Here is a 20970-nt window from a genome sequence, read left to right on the forward strand (position 1 = left end):
TTTAGAAGTTCAAAAGCTCTAAAAAAACTAATTTATGAGTTTTTGAAAGAGTTGAAAACGTTATATTAAAATACCAAAAGCTGATTTTGTTTTTTCTTAAAAAATATCTAACGGCCATTTTTAACAAAATACCCAAAAACTGAATTGTTGAAACCTTCAAACATACACCATCTTAGCTTCTCCAATTTTCTTCTATTTTACTTTCTTTTATTTGATTTGTTGAAAAAAAGAATCTACTTACTTTTCTTGTAAAGTGAAATTAACCACTTAATTTTTTTTAAAAAAAAATATCAGGTTTTGGGCCCCAAGTTTATGGATGATCCACCCCCAGAAAACGCCAAAATCATCATTATATGATCATACAGATTACAGATTATAATTTTCACCTCAAACCCTTTCCTTGATCATCAAAACCAAAAATCCCCTCTTTATCAATTCGGTTTAAAATAAGCATATTCTTCCCCAGCCCCGCCCTCCCCCCCTCCCCCTCCCAATTTTTTTTTCTTCTTATTTTCCTGCTGTGTCATTTTCTTGCATTTCCTCTTGTCCCATCTCTCTCTCTTTTCCATGTTTTCATCATCATTGTTAGTAACGTCCTCATAAACTTTACACTTATCTCCAACAACCCATTTCAAGAAACTGCAAAATATTTCCATAGCACTAAAAAAAGTGGGAAAAAAGAAGAAAAAGGTCAATTTTTTTTTTTTTCATTTTGTTGGTGTGAAATCATGGATCTTTGGTCAGTACATGTAAAGAACACCAATCTGCTAATCAGAAATGAGAAACCCTTTGTTTCTTGCCATTTGAAAAGTGTCAGAGTTGATAATTGGAAGGTGTTCGAGATCAGAGTACCTAAAAGACAGTCTTACCCTTTACTTGTTAAAGCTATGGGTAAGAAGAATTCTGATAATTCCAATTCCTCATCTTCTTCAGGTACTTTTTTTTTTTCCTTTTTTTGGATTTAAAGTTCACATCTTTTCTTGAATGTATGAGGTTTTCTTCATTAAGTGAAAACATTGGTGTTGTTTCAATTGTGAATTTTAGTATTATGACTTGACAATCAGGTGAATTTGTAATGAGAAATATGATGTGCATTTTGGGTTACTGAAAGACTTGACTTTTATTTTTCATGTTTGTAGATGAGGAAACTTAGTTGTCACTAATTTCCTTTACCTTCATTTTCAGTGTATCCATTGAACAGGCCACACTGTCAGTTTCTCTATGGCCTTGTACTTGTGGTTTAGATTAAGAGCCCGTTTGGATTGGCTTATAAGTTGCTTATAAGCTGCTTTCAGCTTTTTTGAGTGTTTGGCTGACCAGCTTAAAGTCATTTTGTGCTTAAAATAAGCTCAAAAAAATAATTGGGCTCATTTGACTTAGCTTATCTAAAGCAGCTTATAAGCCAAAAAAAAAAAAAGTTAGACTATAAGCTGTTAGCAGCTTATAGGCATAAGCCCATCCAAACATGCTCTAATACTCCCTCCGTCCCAATTTAAGTGTCCTACTTTTCTTTTTGGTTTGTCCCAAAAAGAGTTTCCTTTCCTATATTTAGTAAGTGGACAATTCAAACATCTTACAGGGCAAGCTTAAAACCACAAGATTCAAATGACATTTTAGTACGTGATACACATCTTTAATTTAGGACAACAAGATTTAACAGTCTCTTTACTTATCAAAAAATCAAAATTAAAAGTCTCTTTTTTTATTCCTTAAATATTGTGCCAAGTCAAACTAAGACACTTATTAAATTGGGACGGAGGGAGTAACTGATTTCGTCGTTATATTGTTTGTTCACCTTGTTTGAACACAAGCACTTGTTGATTGCTGTTATGATCGGTTTCTAATTTTTGTGGGGGTTCAGCAAAAAACTGTGTTTTTATTACTTATCAAAATGATGAAAATTTTAAAACAGATTGCTTTTCCCTTTAAGTTACATCATATGCTAAGAATTTGATGTGAGGATCGCGATGAATCTTTTGCTTTCAACTCTTTCTTGGAAGATATTGTGAAAAGAAACATGGAGGAATTTTGTCGAATTTATACTCTGGAAAAGGGATAATGACTATAGGGACATTACTTGAGAACATATTTAAGCCAGCTAGCTTGTATGCAGGGATGGATAAAAATGAGACTTCTTTAATCATCGAAGAGGCAGACACCAACAACTTTGACAAGACTTATTCATTAGAAAGATGAAAAATGTAAAAGGACTGTTCTTCTTTTCTTCATAATTTTTGTAAAACCCCCAGAATTGTTGTGAAAGATTGGATGAGCCTTTTGCTTTTAATTCGTTCTTAGGAAGCATTATGAAAGCAAACATTGAGGAAGTGTTTCTGAATCACTCTGGTAAAGAAAACAATGCCTACAGTGACAATTCTTAAGACTGTCTCTGAGCCAGTTAGCTTATATCTTGGCTTGAGAAAAGTGGAACTAATTTTATCATTTTAAGAGGCATAGGCCGAGAACTTAAATAACAAGAAACATTGTTGGTTCTGTTGTAAACTTCCTGCTATGAATTCGCCTTCTTATCAATAATCTGCACAAATGCATATCTAACACCACATAGACTGTGGATTGAGTGGGATGATTCATCACAGTCCTCAACTTCCCCAACTTCTCGAGGGCGAAAGAAATCATAACCTAGTTAGAGGAATTTTGGGTCACATGGAGTGTCGTATGTTATTTGTACGAGATCTTTAGGTATGCAGATATGATTTAAGTGATTGGCTTCTCTTTTCCACATTTTCTGCTCTTGCACTTGAATGTTATGAGTCGGTTGCTTCCCTTTTCAATGAAAGCTGGTGTCGTGGAAATAAATTCAACTTGAATCCCTATATTGATAGACCTAGTAGTGGATTGGACGACATGGTACCTTAAGAAGGACGATGCAGATTTTAGTTTGTACCAAAATTCTATCTTTTTAATCAATTAGAAGGCAGCTCTATTCATCAGACTCTTCACCAAGAAAATGCAGCATATGTACAATCTAGGAACACTCTGCATCCTCTTATAAATGCAGGAAGCTTAAGAAATATGATAGTCTATGACATAGTGTTGTCAAAGGCGCGCTTAAGCTCTGAAGCGAGGCTCAAAACATGTGGAGCGCTTCGCCTCGCTTTATGTGCGCTTCAGTGTCATCATCAAGGCTCTAAGACACACTTTTCCTTGCCAATGAGCCTCTCTTGAAGGGGTGACACTAGATAATTCATATTTCACTTTATCGTAATGTTTTTACAATTCCTTTATCCATATATTTGTTATTCATGCTTATTATTATTAGTCTTGGACTAAACACATATAGATTTCTATTTTTGCACCATTGCGCCTTTTTTCATTAAAGCCCACGCTTTATTTTTGCTTTGCACTTAAAGCCCCAGCTGACCGTAGAGCTTTCTTGCGCTTTTCGCTTTTGATAACGCTGCTATGACATAGACATTCAGTTCTTTTCACCAAAGAACGAACAAATTGGGCATTTCTATCTAATTCTATGGACAGGTTCTGCCTTCTTTTCAAAACATCTCTGGTTTCTCTTCCACCAAATAACCAAAAATTGCAAACTGGAATGGTACACCACAATCTTTTGATCTCTCTGGTAAATTTTCTTCCTTGCCAGCTTAATAACAGCTCTTTAACTGTCTCAGGCATCAGCCAGCAGATTCCCAAAATGTTTAGTAACATATTCCAGATCTGTCTTGTTGTCTTGCAGTGAATCAGAATGCAGTTGACATCTTCTGCCTCTGATTCACAGACAAAATACATACTGCATGATCTGAAACATCCTTTTTGTGATTTAGATTGAGTCAAGCAGGTCTCATGTGATGGTAACCAGCAAAAACCAACCACTTTTCCTCTTCTTCTTCTTGTGTGAAAGCGGGCTTGGACTAGTTTGGGATTGAGGCATAGTTGCTGTTGTTGTTATTTGATTTATAGGAGACCTGGCTGAAGAGTTGACTTCAACTGGTAGATGTAATTGAGAGGCTATTTTGTATACTAAAGTGTCAAACATCTGTAGTCTGATGACTAACTGGATGTTTCATTTGCCAATAAATAGGTAGATAAAATTGAAGCCTGTGATGATTAGTTATGAGAACTGAGAAGAACAAATCTTAAGCAATGATAGGTTAAGGCAAGCCTAAAGGAGGCTGGTAGACAATGGGAACCTTGTCATTGAACCTAGGTTGCAAAACCTTTTACAGTATCTGAGAAGTTATGACTCTTGCAAGCGTCTCCGCTTAGAGCCTTGTGTAGAAGTTAATAAGTTGGTTGTCAAAGACCCACTGCGAGGCTGCTTGTGGCATGAGGATGATGTTTTCGTGTTCTCTTATAACATATCCGTGGTGTCTTATTGGTCTTAGGTGTTGATCTTTTGAAGGTGCATTTATAACCCTAATGGCATCCATTGCAAGGAATCTTGAATTACCTGCCTTGGCTTTCTGTTGGTCACTTGGTCTTGACTTGGACCATTCCTTGTTACAATCTTATTAAACCATTGGGTTGGTTTGAGAGGGTTTATGCCTTGGTCTTGGGTTACACTAAGCAAATCTATATACTCTTATGATTGCAAAATGGAGTTTTATTCCAAAAGTCTTCATGCGTTGATTATGGATCCACCTATTTAATAGTTTAGCTGGATGAACAATGACTTGTTTGTAATTGTTAAATGGAATTTTCCTCCTTTTACTTTGCGAGTCCCGTTTAGTATCTAACATAACGTGCCTATAGGACCAAGTGAGAACCTAGTTCTCCGATTCTCCTTCCAGCCACCGTTCAATGCTATATTTATGGTGAAATTACTTCATCAAAAAATATTTAAGGTGAAATTACTAAGGCATGCAACATTTGAGGCAGTCTTTTAATCATTAACTTGGCTTGTACCATGGTGCTTTCTAATTTATTCCTCATCTAACATTTATGATGACTTGGCTACAAGCTCTGGTTAAACTTTAAACAACTTTTCTGCCAAAACTTATTGATCAAAACAAGGAAAAGAACTTTTTACATCGAAAAGCCATTTTCCATTAAAGAATTGATTGCTCTATTTTATTCAAATATAATTTCATATTGTTGTTCATAGTTATCTAACTTTTTTGGAAGGGGAGCCTTGGCGTAACTGGTAAAGTTGTTGCCATGTGACCAGGAGGTCACGGGTTCAAGCCGTGGAAACAGCCTCTTGCAGAAATGCAAGGTAAGGTTGCGTACAATAGACCCTTGTAGTCCGGCCCTTCCCCGGACCCCTCGCATAGCGGGAGCTTAGTGCTCTGGGCTGCCCTTTTTTTTAGTTATCTAACTTTTTCTAGTTAGGGTATATTCTGTAATGGAACAGCATAGCATTTTATAACACACAGGATATAATTTTATCCCGTGTTAAGATTTTTTACTTCATGAGGGATTGACTTTCCTCAGCTAGCAGGCACTAGCTTGTTCTCAAGCTTCATCACTAATTCATCGACTCAGTGAATGCTAGGATACATAAAATCTTGTTGAATGAAAGAATTTTTAAATAAAAAATCTAGCATTTGAAAACTGCACTTGCTTTCTGGTGGAAGTATCAGGATTACTGCTGACCTATCAGTTATCACAAAATCAAGGTATCAGGTTTGTGCAGTAGGCGTGAGGAGTATCGATATATTTGTTTGAATGAAATATTGGCAGATTAATAAAGATAATCTGCTGTACTCATCTATGCTTTGAATTATACGATTTTCATTCATGCTTAGATGATCATTGGTTAGTACAGACAAGTAATGATGATAGTGTTATACTTGCAAATAATTAATTTGGATTAGCCAATAAAAATCATTCTAGGACTATTTTTTGACTGGTTGTAGTAAATGCCAATGCACCAATTTATTGATGGTAGTGTTATACTTGCACATAATTGATTTTGGATAGACAAATACTTACCCTCTTCTCAAACAAATGATTTTTGATAAATAAAACTTTACTTTATTTTTCCAAATCTTACCTTATCAAAAAGACAGAACTTCGCTTTTGAGGATAATCATAATAGAGGTTAAAGTAAGAAAAACAAAGCTAGTGTGATCCCACAAGTGGGGTCTGGGGAGGGTGAATTGTACATAGACCTTACCCCTACCTTGTGAGTTAAGGTAAATATTACCCCTATAATATAATTTTGTTTAAAAAGGTTAACAGTTAATTGGTTAGAAACATGTGACTACAGCAGTGGCCATTTTCCTTAAATGGGATCTAATATCAGCTCGAGAGGTGAAAAGATTTGCTAGGAAATTAGATCAATGACTTGGTGTTTTCCAACTCTGTCTATTGTCAGTTTGGTTGATTAATGTAACATCGGCTAGCATATTGTACGTAACTTCTCTGGTTTTGGTAGAGTGATTCATTCACAATACATCAATCTCTTCTATGAGCTGAAAATATCTTTCTTATCCTATGAAGAGAGAGGAGAGGGAGGGAAGAAGCGATACAAGGGGAATGGGGTGGGAGGGAGGAATGATTAATATTGTCCATTTTTTGTAATTCACTTTAGTATGCCATTGTAATTTTGTCATAATGATTAATGACGACTTTATCAGTTGCAATGGATGCAATTGCACCACCTTGCACTTTTAAGCGTGTACATGTCAATGGAAAACTGATATTTTTTCCTTCTCCTGCAGTGATGGGTTATTAGATTGATTTTTTTTCCCCTAATTGTTACCTAGGTTTCTCGGTTCAAAAAAAAAAAAGCCCTAATTGATGCTTCTCATCGTGTTTTATGATTACATGTATTTAATATCACCTTGATCAGGTTTAACTTGTTCCTCTCTCTAATGTGGATTCTCTTATACTGAAGGGAAGGGCCCAGAAGACGATAACCTAAAAGGGAGCAACCCATCTTCTGATGCTCAGAAATCTCATCAGAAGCCCTTGGACTGGAGGGAATTCCGAGCATCTCTCTACATTCAGGAGCTGGTATGGTTTCTAGCACCTCCCTTTCCTTTTAGCATGATGATATTGCATGTTGATAAACTTTTCTTAATGTGTGTCAAACGACATGATTCACCGTGTACTCCTGTTGGAGGCATGTTGATCTTCTCTAGGATACTTCCAAGTTCCTTAAATTTTGTTTCTCTTGTACGAATGGCATAACATTCTGCCAAGACTACACACTTCTTTTTTTGGATAACCGTGGTGTCTAGGCCCTACTTCTTCAACCTCTCCAGTTATAGCTAGTTCTTCTGCTTCTTCAACCTCTACAGCTATGGCTAATTCTTTCTCCCTAATGCCTTCCCCCCCCCCCCCCCCCCCCCCCCTCTCTCTCCCTCTCCCCAACATCAAAAATCTGGTCCCTACTGTTCTTGATTATACCAATTACATGCCACGGAGAGAACTTCTAATCCCAGCCGGAGGCAAATATACTAAGGTGTTCTTATCATCTGTCCAAGCCTCAGTGGACAGATTTAATTGTTAATGTGCTAGTGGAGGTTGCAAGTACATGGAAATAGTCGAGGTATGCAAAAGATGGAGTGGAAGAAGATGGTGCCATGATCTGGAGAGAAGAAGAACGTACGGAATATAAAACCTAAGCAATCTGATACCATGTAACAAACTATATTTCTAGATAAATTGGTGTACATTTACACAGATATATATATAGTATACACATTGATGTATAAAGAGTACTCTACCCTTATAAAGATATGTACAAATAATACTTTAATACTTATTGCTAGGACTGCACACCTGATGTCCACTGCTGCTGTCTGATATCTTCCACAAAGTAAACATGTTGGAATGAGTTATGGGTCCTCTCTAGGATAAACTTCTTCGCTCCTGTAATTTTCTTCCCTAGGACACATACGAGATCATTCTGTTAAGAGTGCCTATGTGATTACGGTCTTGTGAGCATATCATTGAAGCATTTATCTATTTTTTCCTTTGCTTTTCTATATCGAAATCTTCTTTCTCTTTCTCTATCGGAGTTTGTCAAATCATAATTTAAATATACTAAAACTTGTGTTTAAAGAATAGGGTTTCTTCTAACACTCTTACAGCAGGCGGCAAATGCAGTCTCTGACACTCGCAAGCAAGAGGGAACAAGTTTTGGTCCGAAAGCTCTTCCCTTGAAGTGGGCACATCCAATTTCAGCACCCGAGAATGGCTGTGTTCTTGTTGCCACTGAAAAGCTCGATGGAGTTCGTACTTTTGAAAGAACGGTAGTTCTCCTCCTCAGATCTGGAACCAAGCACCCACAAGAGGGTCCATTTGGTGTAGTCATAAACCGGCCACTAGGCAAAAAGATCAAACACATGAAACCCACAAATCTCGACCTGGCAACAACCTTTGCTGATTGTTCCTTGCACTTCGGTGGGCCCCTTGAGGCAAGTATGTTTTTACTAAGATCAGGGGCTGGTTCAGAGCTACCTAGATTCGAAGAGGTGGTTCCTGGTGTGTGCTTTGGTGCTCGAAACAGTTTGGAAGAAGCATCTGCATTGGTAAACAAAGGGGTGCTTAAACCTCAAGATTTCAGATTCTTTGTTGGCTATGCAGGATGGCAGCTTGACCAGTTGAGGGAAGAGATTGAATCCGGCTATTGGTACGTTGCCTCTTGTAGCGCAAATCTGATTTTTGCAGGTTCACAAACTTCGTCATCAGAGAGTTTGTGGGGAGAGATATTACAGTTGATGGGTGGTCAGTATTCGGAAGTAAGTCGGAAGCCTAAGCAAGACATATAAGCTTCTCAATGAGCATTCAGGTTTGATAGAAAGAGAAGTTTGTGTGAAAGTCAAATGTACATAATGGTGGCACAGGTCCTAATCTAGTAGAGCTCTCGTCTTCCATTTCTGCTTTCTCTCCTAGACCTTGCTAATAAGTTATGATCAATGTATGTAAATGAATAACTCTTTGGAGGATCCTAGTATTATGATTAATTTAACGTCTCATTGCTTCTCTAATTCTCTCCTTCCATTTCTCGTTTTAATAAAGAATTTGTGCAAACTTCTTTTGGTTCATCTTACAGGCCTCCATTCCCCAACACCCCCGAAAAGAAAAAGATGGTAGCATTTTAGCTATATCCGTTTCTCAATAGGTACTCCCTTAATCTCAAATGTAACACTATCAGAGAATCACAGTAATCCAGTTGGCTGACTACGTAAATGTTCATCTCGTTGGTGATACACTATGGATACTTAAAATGTTAATTTGATTTTATATAAGTTGTATAGGACAAGGGACTTGATACTTAGAACTAGATGACATCATAATATGGTCGATGGAAAATGAAAAAAATGTAACTTCAAATTATGAGAGAACTATAAAAGCTCGAAATTTAGAACTAAAACCGACATCATAAATTACGAATTTTGCCAAATTTTTGCAAGCGGTCCTTTTCAAATTTCAATTACATACAACGATTAATTCCAGTACCTCACTGTTTTCCATCTGTATACGGTAAAATGGAGTAAATATCGCAGCTGTCCGGTGCGAGGTCGAAGAAGAACGAGTTCGTTAGCCTCGGGTAAGTTCGAAGGGAACGAAGGCCGAGGAGTTGTGAGTCTTTCCAACTAAGTGTCAGAAACCGAGGGTATGTTGATAAGCACAGAAAACCCGAACCTGAGGGGAAGACACTCGACATAGGCTCGGAGTATCCGTTACGGGCTAGGCTACACGTCACCTAACAGTTCCGCCATTTGCACTAACATTCGTATGGATGTCAAAACATCCGTACAGACTCCGTCTTATCTATTTTAGGGTTTTCTTAAAAGGCCTTTTTTAGGGTGTACTAAGGCCCATCTGTTTGGAGCTATAAATAGGGGTGTACCCCCTTTATTTTAGGGCTAGTTTTTTTTTACTATTCATCATACTTATAATTTTTTTTTAAAAAAAGAGAGGAGTTTTATTACTGATTGGCTCGGGCTATAGAAGCAATTTTCAAAACCGGACCAATTCTCAGAGCCCACAATTTGATTTCTTAAGCTTTACTTTCTCTTATTCATCAATATACGTTTATCATTTGCATGTTATTATTATACATAACTTATTAATCTAACCACGTATCCTATAAAACCACTTACAAATTTAATTGTTACCATTTTAAGGGTAAACAGTTTGGCGCCCACCATGGGGCATAGGATAATAGTGGTGATTAATTTACAACTCCATCGTTCACTTGTTCTTTGAAAGTTTGTGTTTCAGAAAACTCAAGATGGCAAGCAGTGGTCAATCTGGGCATGTGAACAACAACGAGCTACTCGGTGAAAACGACAACAACAATAGGTTACCGAACCCGAACACACCCCCTACTGACCCGGTCAACCCAAATGCTGTCAACTCGACCGAAAGCCTTAACAACAATTCAGCGACTTTGCTTCGGGCGCAAGCCCGAAAGACGCCAGATGTCGTGGAGGAAATTAACTTACGTTTGGTATTTGAAATGTTGCAGAAACAATAGGTGGCTATAGCCCAACTCCAAAAGAAAGACAACGGAACAGTCTCGGCAGGGCCAAGTCGGGTTACCGAGCCAAGGCAAGAGGAAGACTGGGTCGTTGATAGTGACAATGGTTCGGAGTCCGGTGCGTCTGTCGAGGTCCTGAAAATGCTCGAAACATTGGCTAAACGGGTCAAATCTACTGAGAAAAGGGTGGAAACATATAATTCTCGAGTGGACCAGATCCCGGGGGAACCTCCAATCCTGAAAGGACCGGACTCAAAGAGATACATTCAAAGGACATTCCCTCAGAGTGTGGCCCCGAAGTTGATCCCGAAAAGGTTCAAAATGCCTGATATCCTGAAATATGATGGGACAACGAACCCGCAGGAGCATGTGACCTCGTATACTTGTGCCATAAAAGGCAACGATGTTGAAGAAGATGAAATCGAATCAGTGTTACTAAAAAAGGTTGGTGAAATGCTATCCAAAGGGGCACTGACCTGGTACGACCATCTACCCAAGCATTCCATCACTTCTTTTGAGATGCTCACAGATACGTTTATCAAAGCCTATGCTGGAGCCAAGAAGGCACAGGCAAGAAAAGCAGATATCTTCAGAATCACCCAAAGGGATAACGAGCTACTTCAAGAGTTCGTGAATAGGCTCCAAAAGGAACGAATGGAACTCCTTCCGGTTCCGGAATAATGGGCCGCTCAAGCCTTCACTAAAGGTCTCAACCCCCAAAGCTCCACCTGTTACACCTCGGAAAATCTTCCGTTGATGCATAAGTGAATGGGCTAGTGAAGAGTACGAGTATACGATATTTCCATGAGTAAGAAACGACGTTTGACGACCCTAAGTAAGATTCCAAAGGCAATTGTAATAAGAGATAGGTTATGTTCCATAAGGATTTACTATAGGTTCTGAGAATGTGGAAAGTTGCAGATTTGCACTTTGGCCAGTTGAACGTAAAACGAAATACGGACCGTAAAGTGGTATACGGCCCGTAAACTGCCAGGTCGTATTTCAACTTCCAAAACTTCAACTTTCTGTCAAATGCTTGAATGGTTAAAAACGACTTGAAATACGGACCGTAAACTGAAATACGGTCGTAAACTGTGGTCGTAAATCACCATGTCTTAGCCTGACTTTCTGGTTCTGTTATGCTTAAATACGCCTACAGAATACGGACCGTCAACTGGAATACGGCCCGTAAACTGGGTTTGCGACCACTGTGCACTTTCGACGACTGTTTATTTTAGATCAGATTTTGGGTTATTAAAAAGGGCACCAAGTTCATTATTTCATTTCCACACTTCACCCCTTCTCTCTAAAACATCTCTCTACATTTATTCCATAAGAATTCAAGGATTATTAGTGATCAACAACATAAACCAAGTGAATCAAGTGTAAGGAAACCCATTAAAGATCATAGAAGTCAAGAAATCCCAATGGAGATAAACTAGGGTTTTGCTCAAGTGGAGTATTATCAACCAAGGCTTGTTCCTACGACATCTAAGGTAAGATTTATGATATTTCTATGTTGTTTAAGGTATTTATGAGTTGAAATACATGGATTGTAGAAAGGTATGGCAAAATGGGTCATGAATGTGGAATAGTGCCATTTTGAGAAATAGTTTGAATTGAGTTATGGGTCTTGATGTATTGTGATGTAAATATGTTATAAATGATGTTGAGAACATGAGATGAGAAATGAACGTGAATGGACATAGTCGTGTGTTATAGCCATGGATATGAGTAATTGAAAGCAAAATTAAGAAATGTGGATAATGCGGATGAATAATGGCTATTGCTATGGTATTGTGAATGTATTATTGACGTTTGGGAGTTGATATACGTTATAGAGGAATGTCGTATAAATAAAGGAGATGTTGTCCGATTTTCTCTAGCTTTAGTCATATATGCTAGCTATCGATTCTAACGATAGTATGACTTTAATGAAGGTAGAAACGCTAGCATTGGAGGAGAACGCGCAAGTGTAGAATAGTTGAACGAAAAAGGTATGTAAGGCTAACCATTCTTTCATAAGGCATGGTCCTTTGGCCAATTACCTAAATCTTCCATAAGTCTATGATGTCTCACAAATGCTTCGATCTTTCGAGCTATTAAGCTCACGATTCTTGATATGCTACGATTGTACTAAGTTCCTCGTATGACGAGTAAGCCTATAAAGATAGTTGTGACGAATAACGATAATGATATTGATGACGACTAAAATGGTAATAGCAATGATGACAGTGATGATAATAGTAAGGATGCTTGCGAGCTTATGTGTATGTGTGCCTATATATGGCTATTATGAAAACCCCGAACCTGTATGGCCGGGTAAAATATATGTAGATGTATATGTATGTATGTTTATGTAAAGCGCGCACACCACTGCAGTTGGGTACGGACAACACTGAGCCTTGGTAGGGCCAGGTATGTGTAACACTGAGCCTTGGTTGGCCAGGTATGTACGATCACCGAGCCTAGCTAGGGTCGGGTACGTGAAACACCGAACCTTCGAGGTCGGGTATGTTATGCAAACGATATGTGTATGATATGGTTATGTATATGATATATATATGAGCATGAATACGAATATGAATAAGGATATGTATACGAACACGATTATGGATACGAAATGTAAAGGAATACGAAGGTGCGCATAGATACGGATACGGATGTATGTACACAATTATGTGCTAGAAATGGGAAGTCCCTATAAAAGGCAAGTAAGTGCCCGTGACGACGATATTACTATCTCCCATCTTATGTTATTTCTTATGTTGCTTACTATGTTTCTATATTGATATTGATCATGCTTTACATACTCAGTACATTCTTCGTACTGACGTCCTTTTGTTTGTGGACACTGCGTCATGCCCTCAGGTGCACAGGGAGACAGACTTGATCCATAGCCACCTTCTCAGGGACTACATAGCAGAGCTCCACTTCATTCGGAGCCATAGCTTTTTGGTACTTATTCTTTTGTGTACATAATTATGGGCATAGCGGGGTCCTGTCTCGCCTATATGATATGTTATACTCTCCTTAGAGGCTCGTAGACATGTGTATATGGTTAGATATGTCTGGCCTTGTCGGCCTATATCTTGTATATCATTTTGATAGCCTTGTTGGCTCATGTACATTGACGTGGTATAGATGCCAACCTTGATATAAAAACGTTGTCGTCCAATGGGACTAGCATGAACGATGAATAAAAACGTATATTTAATTATGTGGCTCACCTAGAAGTAAGTATAAGTATAAGCCAAGGGGTGCTCGGGTGGGCTAGCACCGGGCGCTCGTCGCGGCCCCATAGACGGGTTGTGACACTAACGCCCGTTCAAATTAAAAGAAAACTTATTAGAATACGAGGCAGTAACTTGGGCCGATGTTCATAACAGGTACGAATCCAAGATTCGAGTAGAGGATGACCAACTTGAACTTCCCCATGGCCCGATAAACGGAAGTAAGAATTCTGAAAGGTCGATGAGGACGAATTCTGAAAGGTCGATGAGGACTTTTGAACCGGAGATAAGGCCACCGAAGGATAGATACCGACCTTATGCTCAACCGGAGAAATCTAGCGCTAAGTCGGACAGGGAAAGGAACGGTCCCCATCATCATTCGGGTAGGAGTGACAAGCAAGCTGATCACGGATCAAGCGGTCGAGGTTTGCTGTTCAGAGGTGATACCGGTGGGTCAGCCAAAAATGGGGACAGCCCGAGATTATCAGAGTACAACTTCAACATTAACACCACAGATCTTGTCTCGTCCATTGACCATATCAAATATGTCAGGTGGCCGAGACTATTAAGATCTGATCCAGCTCAAAGAGATCCAAGCGTGATGTGTGAGTATCATGAAACTCACGGACATAGGACCGAAGACTGTCACCAACTGAGAGAGGAGGTGGCTCAGCTGTTAAAAAAGAGTCACCTTCGCGAATTCTTGAGTGACCGAGCCAAAGGACATTACAAAGGCAGGGAAAATCACAAAGAGGTGAGCCCGTGGAGCCTCAACATGTGATCAATATGATAATAGGATGAACGGAAATGCCACGAGGGCCACTAATGAAGAGGACAAAAGTTTCAATTGTTCGAGAGAAATGAAGCAGGGAATATGTACCCGAAGGATCTATTTCTTTCAATGATGGGGACGCAGAAGGCATCATTTAGCCACACAACGATGCTTTGGTAATTTCTATCCTAATTTTTATATCTTAAGTTAAACGTCTTTCGATTGATCTAAGTAGGTCGGCCAATATTATTCGATGGAGAGTGGTAGAACAATGTGCCAGAAGCTCGGGTACTCAGTGGATTCAACATGGCGAGCGAAACTACTAAGGCAGAAATCTCTTTGCCGGTAAACATTGCCGGGACTATTCAACAAACGGTGTTCTACGTTATGGAGGGGGAGATGAAGTACAATGCGTTGCTCGGTAGGCCATGGATTCATAGCATGAGGGCAGTACCCTGACATTACATCAAATTTTGAGGTTCCCAACCTCGGAAGGGATAAAAACGGTCAATGTTGAGGTTCCCAACCTCGGAAGGGATAAAAACGGTCCATGGTGAACAACTCGCGGCAAGGGAGATGTTCGCGGTCGAAGAAGTACCTCCCACTCAGAAGAATCACCCGTTGAAGCTGCTGAATAGACCAAAGTCAAAGATGTTAAATAGCAATTAAATAAAAGAGGCTCAGTCAGTTCGAGTGAAGAAAAGGAAGAGATGAGCCCGAACTTCGAAGAGGACGATTTCGGTGTGTCCAGATCATTCGTGCTACCGGATGATTCAGATGCAACCAAGTCTATAGTAGAAGAGCTGGAACAGATTCTCTTGTTTGTGCACCTGCCTGACAGAAAAGTATACCTGGACAAGGGGTTAACCTCGGAGCTCAGGAGTAAATTAATTGAATTTCTTCAAGCAAACGTCGATTGTTTTGCTTGGTCCCATTTAGACATGACAGGTGTTCCACCGGAGGTAACAACGCATAAATTAAGCATCGATACAAAAATTTCCCCGGTGAAACAGAAAAGGAGACCGATATCCTAGGTGAAGCATGCCTTCGTCAAGGAAGAAGTAACAAAGCTTTTAAATAGAGGTTCCATCCGGGAGGTTAAAAACCCGGACTGGTTAGCTAATGTTGTTGTCATGCCAAAAAAGGTAATAAATTCATAATGTGCGTTGATTATAAGGATTTAAACAAAGCATGCCTGAATGATTCATTCCCTATGCCTCACATTGATCGAATGATCGATGTGACAGCCGGGCATGAGATGTTAAGTTTTCTCGATGGGAATGAGATGTTAAGTTTTCTTGATGCATACTCCGGCTACAATCAGATTCGGATGAACCCAGAGGATCAAGAGAAAAATTCTTTTATAACCAGATACGGGACATATTGCTACAATGTGATGCCATTCGGACTAAAAAACGCCGGTGCAACTTACCAGCACTTAGTTAACCAAATGTTCGAAGAACAGATAGGTAAAACAATGGAGGTTTATATTGATGATATGCCAGTTAAGTCCTTAGAAACAGAGGACTATTTAAAGCATTTGCAGGAAACCTTTGACATACTTCGCAAATACAACATGAAGCTGAACCCGGAGAAGTGTGATTTTGGGGTCAGATCGGGCAAGTTCTTGGGCTTTATGGTTTCGAACCGAGGAATTGAAATCAACCCAGAAAAAATTAAGGCCATCGAAGGCATCAAAGTAGTTAACAACGTGAAGGCAATGCAAAAGTTAACCGGAAGGATAGTGGCTCTGAGCCGATTCATTTTGAGGTCTTCGGACATAAGTCATCGGTTCTTTTCGCTGCTGAGGAAGAAGAATGACTTCGTATGGACATCGGAATGTCAGAAAGCTTTGGAAGGCCTAAAACGGTACTTGTTGAGCCTACCTTTGTTGCACACACCAAAGGCAGACGAGCAGTTGTTCTTGTACCTTGCAGTATATGAAGTTGCGGTAAGCGGCGTTTTGGTCCGAGAAGAAGAAGGTACCCAATTCCCTATCTATTATGTCAGTAGAAAATTAGGGGATGCAGAGTCACGTTACCCTCACCTCGAAAAATCGGCTTTAGCTTTGGTAAGTGCTTCTATGAAACTGAAACATTATTTTCAATGCCACCCCATATGTGTAGTAACCACCTACACGTTAATGAATATCATGCATAAATCGGAACTATTAGGAAGGTTGACTAAATGGGCCGTAGAAATAAGCAGTTATAACATCGAGTTCAAACCTAGAAAGGCTATTAGATCCCAAATTTAGCCTACTTTGTAGCGGACTTTACACCTACAATGGTTCCTGAGGTAGAAAAAGAGCTTTTGCTAACCTCGGGGAAAACTGCAGGTATCTGGACTTTGTACATGGATGGAGCATCGAACGTGAAAGGGTTCGGATTGGGAATTTTTCTAAAGCCCCCCCCCGCAAGTGATATTATAGTCAATTAGAACTCTACAATTGACTAACAATGAAGCCGAGTATGAGGCTATGATTGCAGGTTTGGAATTGCCTCGAAGTTTAGGGGATGAAGTCATTGAAGCAAAATGTGACTCCTTTCTGCTTGTGAATCAAGTCGATGATGTTTTTGAAGTCAAAGACAAACGAATGCAGAGATAACTGGAAAAATTTCAATTAATCCTACATCAGTTCAAAGAATGGACTATACAACACGTACCGAGGGGACAAAACAATGAAGCAAATGCATTGGATAATTTAGGTTCGTCGATCGAAGCGGAGGAATTCAATTCTGGTACGGTTGTTCAGTTGATGAACTCGGCAGTGGAAAGTGGCCATACCGAGATAAACTCAATAAGACTAACATGGGATTGGCGCAATAAATACATAGACTACTTGCGAGATGGGAAGCTCCCGGCAGACTCTAAGGAGTCGAGGTCCCTTCGAACCAAAGCTGCAAGATTCTGCTTGGTCGATGACCATTTGTATTGCCGATCCTTCTACGGACCTTTGGCTAAATTCTTGGGGCCCAGAGAAACAGATTATGTGATACGGGAGGTACACGAAGGGACTTGCGGAAACCATTCGGGAGCCGAAGCTTAGGTCTGAAAAATAATCAGAGGGTGATACTAGATGGAAGAGGACGCGAAAATTTTTGTCCGAAAATGCGATGGATGCCAAAGGCATGCACCAATGATACACCAACCGGGGGAGTTGCTGCATCCAGTTCAATCAACTTGGGCCTTCATGAAATGGGGAATGGACATCGTCGGACCTTTGCCATGGGTCCCAGGTAAGGCTCGATTCATTCTATGTATGACTGACTATTTTTCTAAATGGGTTGAAGCACAAGCCTATGAGAAAGTCAGAGAGAAGGAAGTCATTAAATTTATTTGAGACCACATCGTTTGTCGGTTCGGCATCCCAGCTGAGATCACTTGCGACAACGGTCGACAGTTCATAGGTAGTAAGTGATACGCTCAAATTACAACTATGAGTGGCGTGAAGCGGTCGTTGTCAAATATAATAACCCAAACAAGGTTGGGGTCGAATCCCACAGAGAATATGGAGAGAAAAGGGTACTAATTGTATGCGATACTAGTCTTTAAAGGCTTTAATCCTATTCCGAATAGTTTGAAATATTTGTTTTGTAATGTAATTGAATACTTTGACTTGAATTGTACTTAATGCGAGAGAGAGACTAAGGTTGAGTTCCCCACTTTGATTAGATATTATGCTTCAGGTTTCAATGTGATATACTTCTAATGGTTGTTCTAAGAGTATGCACTTGATCTCTTAAGGACTTCCTAATGTTTCCCAACAGTTAGGCCATATTTCCTCTTTATGATTTTTCCAAATGTGACAGAGTTGAACTCGAAGAGCGACCAATAATGCTAATTAGACTTGTTCTTATCCTTAAGTTAGTCTATTAAACGAGGGTTAACGTCCCGAGTCATTGTTATTCAATCTTACCAATACTAACTCTCTTTCCCAAGAAAAGTTAGTATAATGGCTTAGGCTAATGCTTGCAATCATTACCCAACGCTAACACACAAAGATAGAATAAATACCAACAACCATTATGCATATATCAATAGTAGAAACTCATTCACATAATTCCCATCATGGGGTCCACAACCTTAGAATTAAAATTAGCTACTCATCATTTTGGTTAACAAAGAAAGCTTAAAAGTTAACATAATGTACTTACAATGTTAATACAATGTGGAATGAAGGCGAAGTTGGTGCTTGAAATGCTCCAACCACTTCACAAATATCCAAGGCTTAAAGTTAATGCTCCAAAAGATCAGAATTCAATGTTAAAAACCTAACTTTAAGTATTTATAGGGCCAAAAATTGCGCCAAAGTTCTGGACAAAAACACCCTTTCGTGGCATCGTTACGGACCGTAACACAGGTTACGGTCCGTCCTTTGTCAGCTTGATATAGGTCAACCGTTATGTCTTATTGCGACGGACCGTAACACAGGTTACGGTCGATATCTTCCAGCGGATCATGGATTCAGTGTTCAGTGGCCAATGCGTTACGCTATGATGTTACGGACCGTCCTTCTGGGCGTAACATGTGACACTACTTAGGCTTCTTACTGGAAATTTCCTTCAGATTACGGTACATGTTACAGCCCGTAACATGAGTTACGGACCGTCCTTTATGGGTACACGTATCTGGATCTTCCTCTCTGGGTACGGATCACGTTACGGTCCGTAACTCGAGTTACGGATCACGTTACGGTCCGTAACTCGAGTTACGGACCATTCTTTTGCTCCAAGTTGTCCATTTTTCAGCATTTCTTATCATTTCCGTCCCTTAGTCAACCAACCCTACTAAACACCAAAATAACATAAGAAACGATGTAACAACCCTTAAAAACAAGCAACACTTCTAGTGAAAAAGACATAAAATGTGCCAAAATTCACGGCACATCAGTAAGGTCAATGACTTCCTCGAAGGATTGAAGATCAAGAAGAGTTTTCAATTCCATATCACCCAAGTGAAAACGGACAGGCGGAGCCGACGAATAAAGTCATAATTCAAAATCTAAGAAAACGACTAGAATCATAGAAGCATAAATGGAAGGAAAATTTACCAGAAGTACTATGGGCCTACAGAACGACATCGAAGTCAAGTATTGGAGAAACACAGTTTTCTCTGGTTTAGGGTTTGGAAGCATTGATCCCTGTGGAAGTCAGAGAACCGAGCCTAAGATTTTGGTATGCGACGAATGAGTCAAATGAAGAGGCTATAACCGTGAAGCTTTACTTAGCGAACGAACTTCGCGAAAATGCGTTGGTCAATTTAGCAGCTCAAAAACAACGAATGGGGAGATATTAAAATCGGTGAACAAACCTTTGACATTTCCAAGTTGGGGACTTAGTGCTTCGGAAAATTACCCTGCACACTATGAATCCTGATGATGGAAAATTGGGCCCGAACTGGAAAAGACCGTATAAAATAACTGAAATAAACGGCAAAGGATCGTATCAACTAGAAACGGAAGATGGTCAACAGCTACACAACAACTGGAACGTGGCACACTTGAAAAAATATTACTGCTAAGGAACGAGTTACTAACCTTTTGTGAATTTCAGTGATTTTCACCTTTTTCTTACAGGTTCAAACCGGAGCGAAATTCGAAGAAAGTAGAATTAGGTCTGAAAACACGTGTTGCACTCTTTTTTCCTTAGCTCGGTTTATCCCGAAATGGGTTTTCTAGCAAGGTTTTTAATGAGGCAACAGTGTACAGCGTGTTAATTTAGAATTCAAAAATCGGGCTAAGTGTCATGAACTCGAAGACCAGCTAAGTACTGGGGACTTGATATTCAACAACACCGTTTTCTGTAGCGTTTCTCCGTTCATGCTTCACGAACAAACACTAGGGGGCTATGATACCCTCGCCAGGAATGACAAGGTCGAAGAAAACCTCAAAGAAGTGAAGTAAGAAGTGAAGACAAAGTAGAAACACTTTTTGTTTTTGTATTTGACCAAACCTTCTGCATTAGGATTCATTGTAAGGGCCAAACGATCGAATGAATCGTGCCCACATAGTTTTGCTACGACAAAAGGCAGAAGGGGTCGGATGAAGTCCTTAGTTTCTTGTACGAGATAATTATTTGAAATATGAAGAAAAATACTTCGGTAAAAATACGCATCAAATATGCTCTCTTAGGAAAGTACCCGAGAGTAACTATTTATTAAAGCCCATAGGCTACCCTCGACTGGAGACTTCGGTCACAAAATAGATGAAGGCACTAAGGTAAAAATGAACCGAGCCCAACTTACAAAGACTTTAAACAGTCGAAAGAGGGGGTAATAAAAGTCCTCGACTCATTCACAAAGCATAAAAAGGCTTCTGCGAACAAGCCCTCATTAAGATATCGGATAAAAAGAAAATTGGTATAAGTAGAGCCCAAAATTCATAAGTTGTTAAGGGCCAAGGTCAAACCTAAGCCGTTTCAAACGAAACAATATCAAAAATTCTATCCGACTCAAGGATCTGTTCACTTAACTCAAGTCTCATATGACTAAGTATCAGAAATAATCAAAGTAAATACTGGCAAAGGAGAGCCCATGCAAATTTTATATCATAA

At 39.5% G+C, this 20970-nt stretch overlaps 1 protein-coding gene across 2 annotated transcripts; it reads left to right on the plus strand.

Annotated features, from left to right (window-relative positions):
• Nucleotides 1-467: 467 nt before the first annotated feature.
• On the plus strand, nt 468-8912 carry LOC132606244 (uncharacterized). Of its 2 annotated transcripts, none has more exons than XM_060319652.1 (3): nt 468-933; nt 6812-6930; nt 8016-8912. In XM_060319652.1, the coding sequence occupies exons 1-3, from the start codon at nt 729-731 to the stop codon at nt 8691-8693; spliced, it is 1002 nt and encodes a 333-aa protein (XP_060175635.1). In that variant the 5' UTR covers nt 468-728; the 3' UTR covers nt 8694-8912. The 2 variants fall into 2 exon arrangements, with proteins under 2 accessions (XP_060175635.1, XP_060175634.1); XM_060319651.1 differs by having other exon boundaries at nt 469-933; nt 8013-8912.
• The last annotated feature ends 12058 nt before the right edge of the window (nt 8913-20970 follow it).

This window comes from Lycium barbarum, chromosome 8, assembly GCF_019175385.1.
Source record: "Lycium barbarum isolate Lr01 chromosome 8, ASM1917538v2, whole genome shotgun sequence".
NCBI lineage: Eukaryota > Viridiplantae > Streptophyta > Magnoliopsida > Solanales > Solanaceae > Lycium > Lycium barbarum.

Excerpts from the sequence above, each read along its gene's own strand:
- LOC132606244 (XM_060319651.1), top strand. The coding sequence starts at position 729 with ATGGATCTTTGGTCAGTACATGTAAAGAACACCAATCTGCTAATCAGA. Across the intron at positions 934-6,811 it reads CAATTCCTCATCTTCTTCAG|GGAAGGGCCCAGAAGACGAT; the intron begins GTACTTTTTTTT and ends CTTATACTGAAG. Across the intron at positions 6,931-8,012 it reads CTCTCTACATTCAGGAGCTG|CAGGCGGCAAATGCAGTCTC; the intron begins GTATGGTTTCTA and ends ACACTCTTACAG.